This window comes from Oncorhynchus clarkii, chromosome 10 (genome assembly GCF_045791955.1).
Source record: "Oncorhynchus clarkii lewisi isolate Uvic-CL-2024 chromosome 10, UVic_Ocla_1.0, whole genome shotgun sequence".
Lineage (NCBI taxonomy): Eukaryota > Metazoa > Chordata > Actinopteri > Salmoniformes > Salmonidae > Oncorhynchus > Oncorhynchus clarkii.
The window spans coordinates 39,619,934-39,640,752 of NC_092156.1; the positions used below are offsets into that span (position 1 = coordinate 39,619,934).

At 43.9% G+C, this 20,819-nt stretch overlaps 1 protein-coding gene across 4 annotated transcripts in view; it reads left to right on the plus strand.

The window, feature by feature from the left end:
• Window positions 1–20,819, plus strand: part of LOC139418451 (seizure protein 6 homolog) — a 200,997-nt gene that overhangs the window by 154,305 nt on the left and 25,873 nt on the right. For all 4 annotated transcript variants that reach the window (XM_071167883.1, XM_071167880.1, XM_071167882.1 and 1 more), the window contains exons 5-9: window positions 3,871–4,056; window positions 18,146–18,314; window positions 19,043–19,209; window positions 19,329–19,523; window positions 20,532–20,670. In XM_071167883.1, coding sequence (XP_071023984.1) covers window positions 3,871–4,056; window positions 18,146–18,314; window positions 19,043–19,209; window positions 19,329–19,523; window positions 20,532–20,670 — 856 coding nt within the window. The remainder of the gene's footprint in view (window positions 1–3,870; window positions 4,057–18,145; window positions 18,315–19,042; window positions 19,210–19,328; window positions 19,524–20,531; window positions 20,671–20,819) is intronic.

Genomic DNA, 20,819 nt, shown 5'->3' on the forward strand with positions numbered 1-20,819 from the left:
ACATGTTGAAACACATTGAGGCACAAATTACAGACAGTAGCCTAGTCTCAAAGTAGAACTCAATTGGTTGAACATGAAATTGATTTCAATATGATTTAAATAGCCTATAGTATATAGATCCATGTAGACTATGTATCTTTTAATACAGTCATTTCGTTTTTCTTTTGAAACATAATTTTATTCTTCACTTGTTTGTAAGAATTGCAAAAATGTTAGCAACTTTGTATTTGTAGCAGTGGTGTAAAGTACTTAAATAAAAATTACTTTAAAGTACTACTTAAAGGAAAACACCACCCAGAGACTATCTTTTGGTATTTGTTTCATTAGTCCATTGTTGATATAGTTCCAAAAGGTTTTGCTTGTCAGCAATCAAGTTTTCAAGATATGTGACTTTCAAAATACAGAAATCATCCCTGCATGATGCATTTCCATCATATGATGCCCCGTTTTGCATCATATGATACAATATGCATCGTATGGGATGATTTCTGTATTTTGAATGTTACATATCTTGAAACTTGATTGCTGACAAGCAAAACATTTGGGTGGAGTTTTCCTTTAAGTCGTTTTTTTAGGGTATCTGTACCTTACTATTTATATTTTTTACAACTTTTACTTCACTTCATTCCTAAAGAAAATAGTGTAATTTTTATTCCATATATTTTCCCTGACACCCAAAAGTACTTGATGCATGTTGAATGCTTAGCAGGACAGGACGAATTGTCAAGTTCACACACTTATCAAGAGAACATCCCTGGTCATCCTACTGCCTCAGACCAGGCAGACTCACTAAACACACATGCTTCGTTTGTAAATTAAATTACATTTTGTCTGGGTGTTGGAGTGTTCCCCTGGCTATCTCTACATTGAAAAACTAAAAAATGGTGCCATCTGAAATATAAGGAATTTGAAATAATGTATACTTTTACTTTTGATACTTTGTATATTTAAAACCAAATGCTTTTGGACTTTTATTTTAATGGGTGTCTTTCAATCTTACTTGAGTAATTTTCTATTAAGGTATTTTTACTTTAACTCAAGTATGACAATTGGATACATTTTCCAACACTGATTTGTAGTCAACTTTGTTCTGACGTTATCTGGGAAGCAAGGCCCTGATCTGCATCTCTACTTCTACCCTCTAAACCAAACCTAAAGTTCCCTGCCATAGCTGTGTGTGTAGACTTGCACACTAAGACTCATTAGTCATTGTAAACATGTCACAATCTATTTGCAAATGTACTTTTAAACTGCAATTAATTGTAGCAGCTGGAGTGGAGTATGTATAACCCAAGTAGAATACTAATGAAAACAGCTCTGCTTGACCAATTATACCACATTTTTCATACACAACATTTACTCTGTGTGTGTGTGTGTGCAGTGTCAAATCAAAGTTTATTTGTCACATGCACAGGATACAGCAGGTGTAAACAGTAGGGTGTTTTCTCTTGAGAGCTCTAATGCAGTATTAGATATCAAAGGTAAGAAAAAAAGATAAAATACAAACACACAACAAATAAAAACACACAAAAATGTACTCTATATACAGGGTCAGTACCAATACCTTATCAATGTGCAAGGATATTGGTGGTAGTTTAGGTAGATATGTACAAGTAACCAAGTGTAAAAATGTCTGTTAGCAGGAAAAATAATAATGATAATACAGTTTTTTTTAATTGCTTTGGTGGAGTTTTGGGGTACATTTTCACAACAGATCATCAACAAGGCAGTTGTTTCAGAGCTCTAAGCACATTTTTAATTGACTAAGTACAACACACAAAATCATACAGTCACTTTTTCACCAAATTTAGTCAGTGTTTAATCTAGAAATACATGTTCCACATTCCAATGCATTTTCATGTAAAGTAATTGCTTTTCACAATGCAATGCTCACTTTACTTTTGATGTGATTCTCTTCTCTTTAGATAAAATACATTTTACTATTACTTAATCCAACTGATCTTTTAAAAAATGGTCTTCATTCTACACACGATACCCCATAATGAAAAAGTGAAAACAGGTTTTTATAAAGAGAAATACCTTATTTACAAAAGTATTGTTATGCGACTCAAAATTGAGCTGAGGTGCATCCTGTTTCCATTGACCATCCTTGATATGTTTCTACAACTTGATTGGAGAACACCTGTGGTAAATTAAATTGATTTGACATGATTTGGAAAGGCACACACCTGTCCATATATGGTCCCACAGTTGACAGTGCATGCCAGAGCAAAAATCAAAACATGAGGTCAAAGGTAATGTCCGTAGAGCTCCAAGACAGGATTGTGTTGAGGCACAAATCTGGGGAAGGGTACCAAAACATTTCTGCAGCATTGAAGGTCCCCAAGAACAGTGGTCGCCATCATTCTTAAATGGAAGATGTTTGGAACATCCAATACTCTTCCTGTCAACTCCTTATATAGACAGGTGTGTGCCTTTCCCAATCAATCATATTTACCACAGGTGGACTCCAATAAAGTTGTAGTAACATCTCAAAGATGATTAATGGAAACAGGATGCATCTGCGCTCAATTTTTATAAATTAGCAAACATTTCTATAAACCTGTTTTCACTTTGTCATTATGGGGTATTGTGTGTAGATTGATGAGGAAAACATTGAATGTAATGCAATTTTGGAATTAGGCTGGAATAAGGCTGTAAAAGTCAAGGGGTCTGAATATTTTCCGAATGCACTGTATGTCAGGCTTGGCTTCGCCATGTCAAAATGTTTTTCCCCAGATGCATGAACAATGAGGATATTTACTGTGATTTGGACGAGAACCGATGGCCAAATGTTCAAGACAGGCTTGATGCAAACTAGTGCCAGCTAAACATTGTTTCTTTCATTTGTTTCATTGGTTACATTGTAAAATATGTCTTCAATGATCACACCTTTGATCACACATGGGATAGAAATTATATCAAATTTGATGTTCAGTCAATTTTAATGGGTACTGTAAGTGTATTGCCTAATGTGAAATCAGTGTAATGTACAGTACTGTAACATACTACATTCAAAGGGTCATTTATAAACATGTATCTTGAATGTTTTGCTATTGGATTAACTGGTTGTTAAAATAACTAAATTGAGAAGATATCATTATGTTGTGTTTTGGTGATTAAATCAATGTACTCATTATATTTCACAGTAAACTTATATTTTGGATTGAAATGTATGGTAAAAATGAATGCATAATGAAAGGTTTGGAATGTACTGTAAGACTGGCTGTGTGACAAGTGTTACCAGTTTGGAGTTTTGTACTTAGAGTTTTGAAAATTAGTACCAAAACTATAGACAAAAACTGTTAAGAAATAGTAGCAGCAGCGCATATGGTGAAAGTGTGTGTGCATGTGTGATTGTGTATGGGCGTCAACATGTGCGATAATGTCAGTGTCAGTTTAAACTGTGAATTTGTTGGTAGAGACCTGTGAGTGTGCATGGAGTCAGTGCAGATAGAGTCAGTGCAGACAGTCCGTGGGTGACGGTGGGCAGCCATTGACTAGCTGTTCAACAGTCTTATTGCTTGGGGATGGAAGATGTCTGTGAGCCTGTTGGTCCGAGACCTGATGCTCTGGTACCGCCTGCCGGATGGCAGTGGAGAGAAAAGTACATGGCTGGGGTGGCTGAAGTATTTGGCAATTTTCCCGGCTTCCTCAAACACCGCCTGGTATAAATGTCCTGGATGGCTGGGAGCTTGCATCAGTATACATATAATTCAAGTAAAATGGTGTCGCTAAGATAACAACTGATTCCACTTCGAAGCACCATTTCGATGAATTTTATCATATGAAATCATATCAATCCAGTCATGACTGATTCAATCTTAATTATCCCTCACTCCCTCCCACTCTCTCACTCTCTCCATCTAGCCTTCGTTCTAAGCTGTGCCTTCCCTAAGGAGCCAGCCAATGGGGAAGTATCAGTGACTCACCTCCATGCTGGGGGAGAAGTCTACTTCCAGTGTCTGACCGGATACCAGCTGCAAGGCCCCACCATGCTCACCTGTCGCAACGCCACTACACCTTACTGGAGTGGAAAGGAGCCCAAATGCCTGGGTAAGAGCCAACAACATTGCTTCCTTCCTGCCAAACACACACACACAAACACACACACACACACACTGTTAAGGCTTCTAGGAATAGTGGGTGGAGGAGTCAGGCGCAGAGAGCAGGTTAGTTCCGAACGTGGATCTTAATTCCAAAGAGTGAAAACGGACATGCCAAACACAAGGGCGCATGAAATAACCCGTCCAAACAAACAGGACTAAAACTGTCGGAAAATTAGAGACAACAAAATAATCAGACACCATGAACAGAGAACAAGCCCGCACAATAGCCAGCGGGCCTAGTGCCCTTAAATAGCCTACAAACAAAACTTAACTCAAAACAGGTGTAACCAATTAGACCAAACTAACAGAAACAAAAGAAAGGGAATCGATGGCAGCTAGTAGGCCGACGACAACGACCGCCGAGCGCCGCCCGAACAGAAAGAGGCATCATCTTCGGCGGGATTCGTGACAGTACCTCCCCCCTGACACGCGGCTCCCGCAGCGAGCCGACCCCGGCCTCGAGGGCGACCCGGAGGGCGGGGAGCAGGGCAATCCAGGTGGAGGCGGTGTAAATCCCTCAAGAGGGAAGGATCTAAAATATCCCTCCCCGGTACCCAGCAACTCTCCTCCGGACCGTACCCCTCCCAGTCCACGAGGTACTGGAGGCCCCTCACCCGGCGTCTCGAGTCCAGAATAGCTCGTACTGTGTACGCCGGGGACCCCTCGATGTCCAGAGGGGGCGGAGGGACCTCCGGTACCTCACCTTCTTGTAGGGGACCAGCTACCACCGGCCTGAGGAGAGACACATGAAACGAGGGGTTAATGCGATAGTAAGAGGGAAGTTGCAATCTATAACACACCTCGTTTATCCTCCTCAGGACTTTGAATGGCTCCATACATCGCGGCCCCAGCTTCCGGCAGGGCAGGCGGAGGGGCAGGTTTTGGGTCGAAAGCCAAAACCTGTCCCCTGGTGCGAACACAGGGGCCTCACTGCGGTGGCGGTCAGCGCTCTTTTTCTGCCGTTCACTGACCTGCCTGAGAGAATCCTGGACTGCCCGCCAGGTCTCTCTAGAGCGCTGTACCCAATCCTCCACCGCAGGAGCTTCGGTCTGACTCTGATGCCACGGAGCCAGGACCGGCTGGTAGCCCAGTACGCATTCGAATGGCGACATGTTCGTGGATGAGTGACGGAGTGAGTTTTGGGCCAACTCTGCCCATGGGACGTACCTCGCTCATTCTCCTGGCCGGTCCTGGCAATACGACCTCAGAAACCTACCCACTTCCTGGTTTACTCTCTCCACCTGCCCATTACTCTCGGGGTGATAACCAGAGGTAAGGCTGACAGAGACCCCCAGACGCTCCATAAACACCCTCCAAACCCGGGACGATCAGATACGATGTCCTCCGGAACCCCGTAGTGCCAGAAGACTTGGGTAAATAGAGCCTCCGCAGTCTGTAGGGCCGTAGGGAGACCAGGCAATGGGAGGAGACGGCAGGACTTAGAGAACCGATCCACAACGACCAGAACGGTAGTGTTCCCCTGAGATGGGGGAAGATCAGTAAGAAAATCTACCGAGAGATGAGACCATGGCCGTTGTGGAACCGGGAGGGGTTGTAACTTCCCTCTAGGCAGATGCCTAGGATCCTTACTCTGACCGCATACCGAACAGGAGGCGACATAGAGCTTCACGTCCTTAGCTAAGGTGGGCCACCAGTATTTCCCCCTAAGACCCCGCACTGTCCTCGCAATCCCCGGGTGACCCGAAGAAGGTAGTGTGTGAGCCCACCGAATCAATTGATCACGGACACCAAGCGGCACGTACCTACGACCGGTCGGACACTGTGAAGGCGCAGGTTCAACCCTTAACGCCCGCTCGATGTCCGCGTCCACCTCCCATACCACCGGGGCCACCAGCCAAGATGCTGGAAGGATGGGAGTAGGATCAATGGACCGGTCCTCTGTGTCATAGAGACGGGACAGCCCGTCGGCCTTAGTGTTAAGGGAACCTGGTCTATAAGAGATAGTAAATCTAAAGCGCGTAAAGAACATGGCCCACCTAGCCTGACGCGGATTCAGTCTCCTCGCCGCTCGAATATACTCCAGATTGCGGTGGTCAGTCCAGATGAGGAAAGGGTGTTTAGCCCCCTCAAGCCACTGTCTCCACACCTTCAGGGCTTTTACTATAGCTAGTAACTCCCGATCCCCCACATCATAGTTCCGCTCCACCGGACCCAGCATCTTAGAAAAGAAAGCGCAGGGACGGAGCTTCGGTGGCGTGCCCGAGCGCTGTGACAGCACGGCTCCAACCCCAGCCTTGGACGCATCCACCTCCACTATGAATGCTAACGAAGGGTCCAGATGCGCCAACACGGGAGCTTCAGTAAACAGCACCTTCAACTGGTTGAATCTGCCAAAGGGAATCGATGGCAGCTAGTAGGCCGGCGACGACGACCGCCGAGCGCCGCCCGAACAGGAAGAGGCACCATCTTCGGCGGGATTCATGACACACACATGCTATACTTCCAGCACCAACAGAGATGGCCGCCTCACTTCGCATTCCTAGGAAACTATGCAGTATTTTGTTTTTTCTATGTATTTCTTACATTGCTACCCCAGGAAATCGTAGGTTTTATTACATACAGTCTGGAGGAACTATTGGGTATAAGAGCAACGTCAACTCACCAACATTACTGACGGAGCGGTCTTCTGGTCAGGCTCCGTAGACGGGCACATCGCGCACCGCTCCCGAGCATGCTACTCGCCAATGTCCAGTCTCTTGACAACAATGTAGACGAAATCCAAGCAAGGGTTGCCTTCCAGAGAGACATCAGAGACTGCGTTCTTTGTTTCACAGAAACATGGCTCACTCGAGACATACTATCGGAGTCGGTATAGCCACCTAGTTTCTTCACGCATCGCGCCGACAGAAACAAGCATCTCTCTGGTAAGAAGAAGGGCGGGGGTGTATGCCTTATGATTAAGGAGACTTTGTGTGATCATAACAACATACAGGAACTCAAGTCCTTTTGTTCATCTGACTTAGAATTCCTCACAATCAAATGCCGACCGCATAATCTACCAAGAGAATTCTCTTCGATTACAATCACAGTCGTGTATATTCTCCCCCAAGCAGACACATTGACGGCTCTGAAAAAACTTAATTTGTCTCGATGTAAACTGGAAACCACATATCCTGAGGCTGCATTTATTGTAGCTGGGGATTTTAACAAGGCTAATCTGAAAACAAGGCTCCCTAAATTCTATCAGCATATTAATTGTACGACCCGGGCTGGCAAAACCCTGGATCATTGTTTTCTAACTTCCGCAACGCATATAAGGCCCTCCCTTGCCCTCCTTTCGGAAAAGCTGACCACGACTCCATTTTGTTGCTCCCAGCCTATAGACAGAAACTAAAACAGGAAGCACCCGTGCTCAGGTCTGGTCCGACCAATCGGATTCCTTGCTTCAAGATTGCTTCAATCACGTGGACTGGGATATGTTCCGCATAGCGTCAAACAACAACATTGATGAATACGCTGATTCGTTGAGCGAGTTTATTAGCAAGTGCATCGGTGATGTTGTACCCTCAGCGTCTATTAAAACATTCCCAAACCAAAAACCCTGGATTGATGGCAGCATTCACGCAAAGCGCGAACCACTGCTTTTAATCAGGGCAAGGTGAATGGAAACATGACCGAATACAAACAGTGTAGCTATTCCCACCGCAAGGCAATCAAACAAGCTAAGCGTCAGTATAGAGACAAAGTAGAGTCGCAAATCAACGGCTCAGACACGAGAGGTACGTAGCAGGGTCTACAGTCAATCACGGACTACAAAATAAAAATCTGCCCCATCGCGGAACATGATGTCTTGCTCCCAGACAGACTAAACAACTTCTTTGCTCGCTTTTGTCCTATTCAGTGCCACTGACACGGCCCGCTACCAAAACCTGTGGGCTCACCTTCACTGCAGCCAACGTGAGTAAAACATTTAAACGTGTTAACCCTCGCAAGGCTGCAGGCCCAGACGGCATCCCCAGCTGCATGCTCAGAGCATGCGCAGACCAGCTGGCTGGTGTGTTTATGGACATGTCCAGTCTGCTGTTCCCACATGCTTCAAGATGGCCACCATTGTTCCTGTTCCCAAGAAAGCAAAGGTAACTGAGATAAATGACTACCGCCCCGTAGCACTCACTTCCGTCATCATGAAGTGCTTTGTAGTGACTAGTCAAGGACCATATCACCTCCACCCTACCTGACACCCTAGACCCACTCCAATTTGCTTACCGCCCCAATAGGTCTACAGACGACGCAATCACAATCACACTGCACACTGCCCTAACCCATCCTGACAAGAGGAATACCTACAGTGTGTAAGAATGCTGTTCATCGACTACTGCTCAGCATTTAACACCATAGTACCCTCCAAACTCGTCATTAAGCTCAAGACCCTGGGTCTCAACCCCGCCATGTGCAACTGTCCTGGACTTCTTGATGGGCCACCCCCAGGTGGTGAGGGTAGGTAACAACATCTCCACCCCGCTGATCCTCAACACTGTGGCCCCACAAGGGTGCGTTCTCAGCCCTCTCCTGTACTCCCTGTTCACCAACGACTGCGTGGCCATGCACGCCTCCAAATCAATCATCAAGTTTGCAGACGACACTACAGTGGTAGGCTTGATTACCAACAACGACGAGATGGCCTACAGGGAGGAGGTGAGAGCCCTCGGAGTGTGGTGTCAAGAAAATAACCTCACACACAACGTCAACAAAACAAAGGAGATGATCGTGGACTTCAGGAAACAGCAGAGGGAGCAGCCCCCTATCCACATCGATGGGACAGTAGTGGAGAGGGTGGAAAGTTTTAAGTTCCTCGGTGTACACATCACGGATATACTGAAATGGTCCACCACACAGACATTGTGGTGAAGAAGGCGCAGCAGCGCCTCTTCAACCTCAGGAGGCTGAAGAAATTCAGCTTGTCACCAAAAGCACTCACAAACTTTTACAGATGCACAATCGAGAGCATCCTATCGGGCTGCATCACTGCCTGGAGCTGCAACTGCTCCGCCCACAACCGTAAGGCTCTCCAGAGGGTAGTGAGGTCTGCACAATGCATCACCAGGGGCAAAGTACCTGCCCTCCAGGACACCTACAGCACCCGATGTCACAGGAAAGCCAAAATGATTATCAAGGACAACACCCACCCGAGCCAATGCCTGTTCACCCCACTATCATCCAGAAGGCGAGGTCAGTACAGGTGCATCAAAGCCGGGACCGAGAGACTGAAAAACAGCTTCTATCTCAAGGCCATCAGACTGTTAAACAGCCATCACTAACATTGAGTGGCTGCTGCCAATATTCTGACTCAACTCTAGCCACTTTAATAATGGAAAAATTGATGTAATAAATGTATCACTAGCCACTTTAAACAATGCCACTTTATATAATGTTTACATACCCTACATTACTCATCTCATATGTATATACTGTACTCTATACCATCTACTGCATCTTGTAATCTTCATATAATAAATGTATCACTAACCACTTTAAACAATGCCACTTTATAGAATGTTTTCATTCCCTATATTACTCATCTCATATGTATATACTGTACTCTATACCATCTACTACATCTTGCCTATGCCGTTCGGCCATCACTCATTCATATGTTATTTATGTACATATTCTTATTCATTCCTTTACACTTGTGTGTATAAGCTAGTTGTTGTGAAATTGTTAGGTTAGATTACTTGTTAGATGTTACTGCATGGTCGGAAATAGAAGCACAAGCATTTTGCTACACTCGCATTAACATCTGCTAACCATGTGTATGTGACAAATAACATTTGATTTGATTTGACACACACACACACACAGAAAGACACACTTTAGCTCTTCAACCCCAGGATCCATCCAGCCGCTCACTGAGAACCAATGAGAATATATAGTTACCCCCTCAGAGAACTCCAACTTTTCAGCTGAATGATTAAAGTAATTAAACTCAGTTTAAATGGACTGGGTGCTATTTGTCTCCCACTGCGCAGAGGTTAATGGAGGTTTCTTGTATGCTTTCTATGGTAGGCCATCCAGACTGTTCTCATAGACTAGATTTAACATAGTAAATGTAGATCAGGGAGAGTCATCACAGACAACTTTAGCATTTTAGTTGATTAGTAACTTTGCAACTACTTACTACTTTTTAGCTACTTTGCAACTACTTAACATGTTAGCTAATCCTAACCCTAACCCAAACCTTAACCCTTTAACCTAACTCCTAACCTTAACCCTAGCCTTAACCCTTAACCCCTAGCCTTGCTAACGTTAGCCGGCTAGCTAAAGTTAGCAATAGCATTAGCCACCTATCCAACGTTAGCCACAACAAATTGGAATTCGTAACATATCAAATCAAATCAAATGTATATATATAGCCCTTCTTACATCAACTGATATCTCAAAGTGCTGTACAGAAACCCACCCTAAAACCCCAAACAGCAAGCAATGCAGGTGTAGTCCTCTTCTGGCTATAACAAAACATGGCCAAGATGTTCAAATGTTCATAAATGACCAGCATGGTCAAATAATAATAATCACAGTAGTTGTCGAGGGTGCAGCAAGTCAGCACCTCAGGAGTAAATGTCAGTTGGCTTTTCATAGCTGATCATTAAGAGTATCTCTACCGCTCCTGCTGTTGAAAACAGGTCTCGGACAGGTAGCACATCCGGTGAATAGGTCAGGGTTCCATAGCCGCAGGCAGAACAGTTGAAACTGGAGCAGCAGCACGGCCAGGTGGACTGGGGACAGCAAGGAGTCATCATGCCAGGTAGTCCTGAGGCATGGTCCTAGGGCTCTGGTCCTCCGAGAGAGAGAAAGAAAGAGAGAATTAGAGAGAATTAGAGAGAGCATACTTAAGTTCACACAGGACACCAGATAAGACAGGAGAAGTCCTCCAGATATAACAGACTGACCCTAGCCCCCCGACACATAAACTACTGCAGCATAAATACTGGAGGCTGAGACAGGAGGAGTCAGGAGACACTGTGGCCTCATCCGATAATACCCCCGGACAGGGCCAAACAGGCAGGATATATACCCCACCCACTTTGCCAAAGCACAGCCCCCACACCACTGGAGGGATATCTTCAACCACCAACTTAGCATCCTGAGACAAGGCCGAGTATGGCCCACAAAGATCTCCGCCACGGCACAACCCAAAGGGGGGCTCCAACCCAGACAGGAATATCACGTCACTGACTCAACCCACTCAAGTGACGCACCCCTCCTAGGGACGGCACGGAAGAGCACCAGTAAGCCAGTGATTCAGCCCCTGTAATAGGGTTAGAGGCAGAGAATCCCAGTGGAGAGAGGGGAACCGGCCAGGCAGAGACAGCAAGGGTGGTTCGTTGCTCCAGAGCCTTTCCGTTCACCTTCACACTCCTGGGCCAGACTACACTCAATCATATAACCCACTGAAGAGATGAGTCTTCAGTCAAGACTTAAAGGTTGAGACCGAGTCTGCGTCTCTCACATGGGTAGGCAGACCATTCCATAAAAATTTAGCTATATAGGAGAAAGCCCTGCCTCCAGCTGTTTGCTTAGAAATTCTAGGGACAATTAGGAGGCCTGCGTATTGTGACCGTAGCGTACGTGTGGGTATGTACGGCAGGACCAAATCGGAAAGATTGGTAGGAGCAAGCCCATGTAATGCTTTGTAGGTTAGCAGTAAAGCCTTGAAATCAGCCTTTGCCTTAACAGGAAGCCAGTGTAGGGGGGTAACATATCATCTGTTTTTACAAAATGTTTACATATTGTCCATTTTTGCTAATTCTTAACATATTGTACGAATTTCAATTCGTAAACATATTGTACGAATTGCAATTTGTAACATATCATATGAAATGGATGATGAACATCCACAAATTAAAACTTGTTAGGGCTAGGGGTTCCGCTAGCGGCAACATCCGCTAAAAAGGCAGAGCGCGAAATTCAAAAATATTTTTTTGAAATATTTAACTTTCATACATTCACAAGTGCAATGGACCAAATTAAAGCTTCACTTCTTGTTAATCTACCCATCGTTTCCGATTTCAAAAAGGCTTTACAGCGAAAGCACACCATATGATTATGTTAGGTCAGAGCCTAGTCACAAAAACACAAACACCATTTTCCAGCCAAAGAGAGGAGTAACAAAAAACAGAAATAGAGATTAAATTAATCACTAACCTTTGATGATCTTCATCAGATGGCACTCATAGGACTTCATGTTACACAATATATGTGTGTTTTGTTCGATAAAGTTCCTATTTATATCCAAAAATCTCAGTTTACATTGGCGCATTATGGTCAGTAATGGTGTGCATCGAAAACATCCGGCAAATTTTCAGAGAGCCACATCAATTTACAGAAATACTCATCATAAACTTTGATAAACGATACAAGTAATACTGATACCCGCCATGTTGTGGAGTCAGTAAAAGTCAGAAATAGCGTTATAAATATTTACTTACCTTTGATGATCTTCATCAGAATGCACTCCCATGAATCCCAGTTCCACAATACATTTTTGTTTTGTTCGATAAATCCATCATTTATGTCCAAATACCTCCTTTGTTAGCGCGTTTAGTAAACAAATCCAAACTCACGAGGCACGGGCAAGTCCAGGCGAAAGTTCAGACGGAAGTTCAAAAAGTTATACAGTTTGTAGAAACAAGTAAAACGATGTACAGTGCCTTGCGAAAGTATTCGGCCCCCTTTGCGACCTTTTGCCACATTTCAGGCTTCAAACATAAAGATATAAAACTGTATTTTTTTGTGAAGAATCAACAACAAGTGGGACACAATCATGAAGTGGAACGACATTTATTGGATATTTCAAACTTTTTTAACAAATCAAAAACTGAAAAATTGGGCGTGCAAAATTATTCAGCCCCCTTAAGTTAATACTTTGTAGCGCCACCTTTTGCTGCGATTACAGCTGTAAGTCGCTTGGGGTATGTCTCTATCAGTTTTGCACATCGAGAGACTGAAATTTTTTCCCATTCCTCCTTGCAAAACAGCTCGAGCTCAGTGAGGTTGGATGGAGAGCATTTGTGAACAGCAGTTTTCAGTTCTTTCCACAGATTCTCGATTGGATTCAGGTCTGGACTTTGACTTGGCCATTCTAACACCTGGATATGTTTATTTTTGAACCATTCCATTGTAGATTTTGCTTTATGTTTTGGATCATTGTCTTGTTGGAAGACAAATCTTCGTCCCAGTCTCAGGTTTTTTGCCAGAATGGTCCTGTATTTGGCTCCATCCATCTTCCCATCAATTTTAACCATCTTCCCTGTCCCTGCTGAAGAAAAGCAGGCCCAAATCATGATGCTGCCACAACCATGTTTGACAGTGGGGATGGTGTGTTCAGCTGTGTTGCTTTTACGCCAAACATAACGTTTTGCATTGTTGCCAAAAAGTTCAATTTTGGTTTCATCTGACCAGAGCACCTTCTTCCACATGTTTGGTGTGTCTCCCAGGTGGCTTGTGGCAAACTTTAAACAACACTTTTTATGGATATCTTTGAGAAATGGCTTTCTTCTTGCCACTCTTCCATAAAGGCCAGATTTGTGCAATATACGACTGATTGTTGTCCTATGGACAGAGTCTCCCACCTCAGCTGTAGATCTCTGCAGTTCATCCAGAGTGATCATGGACCTCTTGGCTGCATCTCTGATCAGTCTTCTCCTTGTATGAGCTGAAAGTTTAGAGGTACGGCCAGGTCTTGGTAGATTTGCAGTGGTCTGATACTCCTTCCATTTCAATATTATCGCTTGCACAGTGCTCCTTGGGATGTTTAAAGCTTGGGAAATATTTTTGTATCCAAATCCGGCTTTAAACTTCTTCACAACAGTATCTCGGACCTGCCTGGTGTGTTCCTTGTTCTTCATGATGCTCTCTGCGCTTTTGACGGACCTCTGAGACTATCAAAGTGCAGGTGCATTTATACGGAGACTTGATTACACACAGGTGGATTGTATTTATCATCATTAGTCATTTAGGTCAACATTGGATCATTCAGAGATCCTCACTGAACTTCTGGAGAGAGTTTGCTGCACTGAAAGTAAAGGGGCTGAATAATTTTGCACGCCCAATTTTTCAGTTTTTGATTTGTTAAAAAAGTTTGAAATTTCCAATAAATGTCGTTCCACTTCATGATTGTGTCCCACTTGTTGTTGATTCTTCACAAAAAAATACAGTTTTATATCTTTGTTTGAAGCCTGAAATGTGGCAAAAGGTCGCAAAGTTCAAGGGGGCCGAATACTTTCGCAAGGCACTGTATATAATCAATCTTTAGGATGTTTTTGACATAAATCTTCAATACTTTACCAACCAGAGAATTCCTTTGTCTTTAGAAATGCAATGCAGGTCGCTCTCACGGGTGCCTGCGTGATCAGCTCATGGCCTTCTGCCAGACCTCTTGTTGAAACAGCTCTCATTCGCCCCTACTTCACAGTCAAATCCTCAAACAACTAAAGACTGTTGACATCTAGTAGAAGCCTTAGGAAGTGCAATATGACCCCATAGACACTGTATATTTGATAGGCAATGAGTTGAAAACCTACAAACCTCAGATTTCCCACTTCCTGGTTGGATTTTTCTCAGGTTTTTGCTTTCCATATGAGTTCTATTATACACAGACATCATTAAAACAGTTTTGGAAACTTCAGAGTGTTTTCTATCCAAATCTACTAATAATATGCATATATTAGCTTCTGGGCCTGAGTAGTAGAAAGTTTACTCTGGGCACGCTTTTCATCCGAACGTGAATATGCTGCCCCCTATCCCAAACAGATTTTAATACATACCATATGAAATGGGGTATCTGATTTAAGAACAGAATAATACAAAATGCTCTGAGAACAGGTTGGCCAATCAGGTGTCTGGCTTACCACTGTGCAACTTAAATTCTCTCACTGTAAACTCCATCCCGTTTTACAGACTTTTTAAAATAGAAATCCAGGGTTAGGAGCAATAGTGCACTGTTAGGCATTGTTACTTGAGCAACTAACTCAGGGTGTTCTTCAGCAATTTATTTTTAAAAATCACCGTAAAGTTGAGATTTGAACCTTTCTTGGAGTATGCAGCATTACTAGTCATTGTTTATGGCCCTCTCATGATAAATCATTACTTTAGGGGATTACATAGTTACATTTTAGATTACATTTAATTACACAGAGTTTTTTAAATGTTACTCCAAAAATGGTTCACGGTAAGCAATTAAATCCATGTGGTTAAAGGCAATCTCAGCGGTATGACAGATGCAGAAAGTCAACAGCATAGTGGGTCAATTTCTGTTTCAACTAAGAGCATTGAAGTGGGAGGTTCAACTTTGCCGTTGTATTGGGCCTATGGCTAACACGCTGTACACCAGGGGTGGGCAAACTTTTTTGCTCGAGGGACAGATCAGGATTTTGAAATTCAACGGAGGGACGCATTTTTTGGGTGACCAATTGTTTGTTAAAAAATTTTGCGGCGTTCTCCCGAGTGGTGCAGCGGTGCTTGAGGTTTCACTACAGACCCGGGTTCAATCCCAGGCTGTGTCACAGCTGGCCGTGACTGGGAGACCCATGAAGCAGAGCACAATTGACCCAGCGTCATCCGGGATAGTAGAGGGTTGTGCTCATGCACCCTGACACGGTCGCCAGGTGTACGGTGTTTCCTCCGACACATTGGTGTGGCTGGCTTCCGGGTTAAGCGGGCATTGTGTCAAGAAGCAGTGCGTCTTGGCTGGGTTGTGTTTCGAAGGACGCACGGCTCTCGACCTTCGCCTCTCCCTAGTCTGTACGGGAGTTGCAGCGATGGGACAAGACTGTAACTACCAATTGGATACCATGAAATTGGGGAGAAAAAAGGGGTAAAATAAATAGATAAAAAAAAATATGTATATATATTTTTTTTTTGTATGTCTTGCGGGCCGATGCTGCTGGTGGAAACGTAATTTAGCTGAGTCTACCTTTAAGCTGAAATAAATGTAAACGCTTACCTTGTTTTCCTCGTATTTATTTGACGCACCAGAGTTATGGATGCAAGGACTAACCATCCAAGATATAACAATTACACACCTTTATCCATGCTTTGAGGCTATACAGTGTTTGTTCACATTTACTTTGTTTACAAACGTTGGAGTATAACAAGCTTATATTTGGGTTCCAACGTGGTACGATAGTTGAACTAAGCTCATGAGGCATATATATAAGCTCTTCAAGAATCAATGGATACATATCATTCATTTAATAAGGGCTCCCGAGTGGCGCAGCAGTCTTAGGCACTGCATCGCAGTGCTAGAGGCGTCACTACAGACCCTGGTTCACTTCCAGGCTGTATGACAACCGGCCGTGATTGGGAGTCCCATAGGGTGGCGCACAATTGTCCCAGTGTCGTCCAGGTTAGGGTTTGGCCGGGGTAGGCCGTCATTGCAAATGAGAATTTGTTCTTAACTGACTTGCCTAGTTAAATAAAGATTAAATAAAAATAAATAAAAATGTATACATCAAAAAATGGATGTGGCATCAGCAGATGGCCCCTTTAAACCAACCCTGAGACAGATGCTGAATTGTGATTGGACGATATCCAACGCATGAAAAATCATGGCGTTCTAAACCATTCAGTTTTCAGGGGAAAAACAGAGAAGACGCAAAGCCTGAAAATCAGGTTTCTTTAAAACCCTCTCAGGCGGTTCTTTTACACGTAAGGTTATTCGAAGCAGAGACATTTCACTGGTTAATTCTTTCTGGTGTGGTGGGTGGGGAGAGAGGGAATGGAACAATAAGTAGACCAGAGCTATCTGTTATTGTTTAGTTTCACACATGAAAAAATCCTGTCTGTGCAAGTGGATGTTCCCTTTCTCACGTGAGCATGGTAAACTGAATTTATCCACTTTGGTTCCAAGGATCCAACCTAAAATAATGATTTTCTGCTGTGGCCAGACATGGAAAGGTTTAGCTATACTTGCAGCTGTATAGCCAAATTGCTATCAGACATTGAGGTCTGGGTTAGGTTGTTAGTGCTCTGACTTATGTTGCTCTTCGTCCTGTTAATTATTTTGTAAACATTGTAGGTAGGCCTACTTGACTATTGTTTATATTAGTAATAGCCCTCACTGCAACGGCTAACTTCACATTGTGTAAAGCCCATGCCTCCCTGTATACCAGTAATAGATTGTACTTAGGCCTTAAGTGAGCTTTTACACCATGTCAGTTGAGCATCATCATTAAGATCCAAAGTTGATTGGTTGTGCTGTGAGGCCTGGTTTCGTAGTGTCTGATTACCAGTATGGCAAGAGGGAGCAGTGCTACAAAGACGAGACCTAGCTAGTGGCTAATACTATAGTAATCAAGAGTGGGCTACATGACTAACGTTTACCTGCTCTGGGATAGGGATGATACCTAGTCAATTGTACAACTGAATGCAAACAACTGAAATGTATCTTCCACATTTAACCCAACCCTTCTGAATCAGAGAGGTGCTGAGGGCTGCCTTAATCGACATCCACATCTTCTGCGCCCGGGGAATGGTGGGTTAACTGCCTTGCTCAGAGACAAAACGGCAGATTTTTACCTTGTCAGCTCGGGGATTCGATACAGCAACCTTTCGGCTACTGACCCAATGCTCTAACCACTAAGCTACCTGCTGCTCTATATAGCACCATCTCTTCAGCCAGCCCCACTCTAACTCCCTACAGCTGTTCTGCACTGATACTATTCTGCTGCTATGCTCTCCTCACTAGTCCATCATCACACACAGTCAGAAAGTCAGTCAGTCCCTGGTGAGATGGCTATTTGCCAGACCACTATACAGCTCCCAGACTCCCAAACATTCTCCTTCTCTTTCAGTACAGGAATGGAAACTTTCTTACTCCTGACCTCAGGTTCTATGTACTGTGGTATTACACAGCAAAGAGAGAGCAGAAAACCAACATTGTTATAGAAAATAAGCCTTTCTTCAAAGGGACATTTAAGTTATTTTTATGTCTAACTTTTTTTCTCTGTGTCCTATCCTTCCCTTCCTCTCTCTCTGTCTCCTTATCTCTCTAATCAAATCCATCCTCAATACAGCTTCCTGTGGTGGTATGATTAAAAATGCCACGTTTGGCCGTATTGTCTCTCCTGGATTCCCTGGCAACTACAGCAACAACTTGACGTGCCATTGGGTCCTGGAGGCTCCTGAAGGCCACCGGCTTCATGTTCACTTTGAGAAAATGGCTTTGGCTGAGGATGATGACAGGTAGAGTACACAGAAAGATGGATAGAAGCTGTGTGTGTGTGTGTGTGTGTGTGTGTGTGTGTGTGTGTGTGTGTGTGTGTGTGTGTGTGTGTGTGTGTGTGTGTGTGTGTGTGTGTGTGTGTGTGTGTGTGTGTGTGTGTGTGTGAGAAGGGGGGTGTTGGTGCGTGCTCAAGTGGTAGAACTTGGAGGCGTCTTCTTTATTTGTTGCTAATTAGTTTCCAGTTGGGCTAGATATGGCAGGTTTTACCTCAGGCTGTCAGAATGCAATGCAACACTGGGCAACAACACCTAGCCTAATTGTATGCCTTAAATAGGCATATGCTTGCTAAGGCTAGGCAACTAAATCCCCTATGTGAGTCAAATTTGAACGGGTTGGAGGATGAAATTGAAACGGCTTTATGTCATTTCAAATAATTAACTGTATTTCCTCATGCAAATTAATTGATGGACTATAGAGGCCACTCAGACGCGGGGAGACAGTATTTAATTACATTTTTGTACCATAACTACTATGTCTCAAGGCTGTGGTAACAAACTGACATTTAATGAAGCCGCTTGCTGCCGAGTTGTGTAGAATCTTATCACAAGGTTATTACAGCCACAGATGAAACAATGAGTGCCACTTCAGAACCACTGACCCTTTGGATGTTTCTCTTAGTCCTCAATGGCAAGTGTGTCTCATTCCCCCTCCCCCATTTTATTAAGAACTATTTATGATTGTGTTTCAGACTCCTTATAAAGAATGGGAACAACATTGACTCCCCTCCGGTGTATGACTCCTACGAGGTGGAGTACCTGCCCAATGAGGGCGTGGTGAGCACAGGCCGTCACCTCTTTGTGGAGTTCACCACAGATGAGACGGTCACCTCTACGGGAGCAGCAATCAGATATGAAGGTACTTCAAAGAATCAACAGAATACTAACATTTATTCTACCTATGCTAACTAATGTCAAATAGAGAATTGATGGTGACTTATTGTAACAAAAAATCCACGTGTGATTTCTGTCCTGCAGCTTTTGCAAAGGGCACATGCTATGGGCCCTTTGTGAAGTATGGCAACTTCACCAGCAGTGACACGGCCTACGGTGTGGGTGCGGTGGTGGAATTTGCCTGTGACCCTGGCTACACTCTGGAGCAGGGCTCAGTCATCATTGAATGTCTGGATGCAGAGAACCCCCAGTGGAATGAGACAGAGCCAGCCTGCAGGGGTGAGTCCTCATCCCATTTCAAAGCCAGGCCACAGAATTTCCCCTGCTCATGTTTGGCTAATTCTCTATCAGCATCTGAGTACAATCTAGGAACCCCAGTCACAATAAACCCAGTCTCCCAGGATCTGATTGTCAATGACTTTTCAAAATGTAATGCGTCCTAGCCCATGTGTTTCCAGGGCAGGTTTCAGTAGTGCTACAGACTGAAGGTATTCCCCTGTGCAGTCTAGGCTACACACTGAGTCATATGGCCAGTAGCCATCAAAGCCTAGGTGTATTCTCTCTTTCTCCCTGCTGCTCTCTCTCTCTTTCTCTTTCGCCATCCTTTTCTTTCATTAATTCTTCCTTTATTTATTTATTTCTTTCTTTCTTTCTTTCTTTCTTTCTTTTTCTCTCTCTCTCTCTCTCTCTCTTGCTCCCTTTCCCCCTTTACTTTAGCTTTTTCTCTCTCACTCTCTCTCTTTCCCACAGACACACACACACTGACCTCACAACCTCTTACACTTTATCTACTTCCCCCGCACTGCCCCACACCACACTGCCCTTGATCTTACAGCTCTTCAGCAAAGGTAGACATTAAAGGATTCAATTTCTGCTGAGCTACAGTACTGTATTTTACAGAGTTAGCCATTTGTAATGGTTCTATACCACCCCTCTTGCTCTTGAGTTTTCAAGGAGCATGGAAAGTCATTATGAATGGTATTCTGTTCAGCAGTGATGCTCTTTCATCGCTGTCTCTTATTTACCCATGTGAATTCACATGGCATTTGAAAGATGTCCCACAGTCCCCAGACCTACAGCAAAACCACATATTATTTCATATCATTAGCTCAGCTGGCACTGACATTTTAGATGTTCAATCACTTTACTGTGAGTAGGCCTACATGTTGTTAGTTTGATATTGGTGTTTACTTTTGAACTATTTTGGATTATCACAAAAGTGTTGGCCATGAATGTATGTATTTCTCAGTATTTGGATTTGACTCTGTGTTTGTGTGTGTGTCCCAGCTGTGTGTAGTGGTGAAATCACAGACTCAGCCGGGGTGGTTCTCTCTCCAAACTGGCCGGAGACCTACGACAAGGGCCAGGACTGCATCTGGGGCATCCACGTGGAAGAGGACAAGAGGATTATGCTGGACATCCAAGTGTAAGAGACAGCTCTCCGCTCCAACAGCAGCCATAGTGGTCACTGCCCAGCTAGCACATAATGTTATGAGAACCATCTGTTTCTTAGAGCTTGGTGAGAGTGTGGTTGTCCTTTGGTTATTTAGCGTACAGCTTTCTGTGAATGGTGCA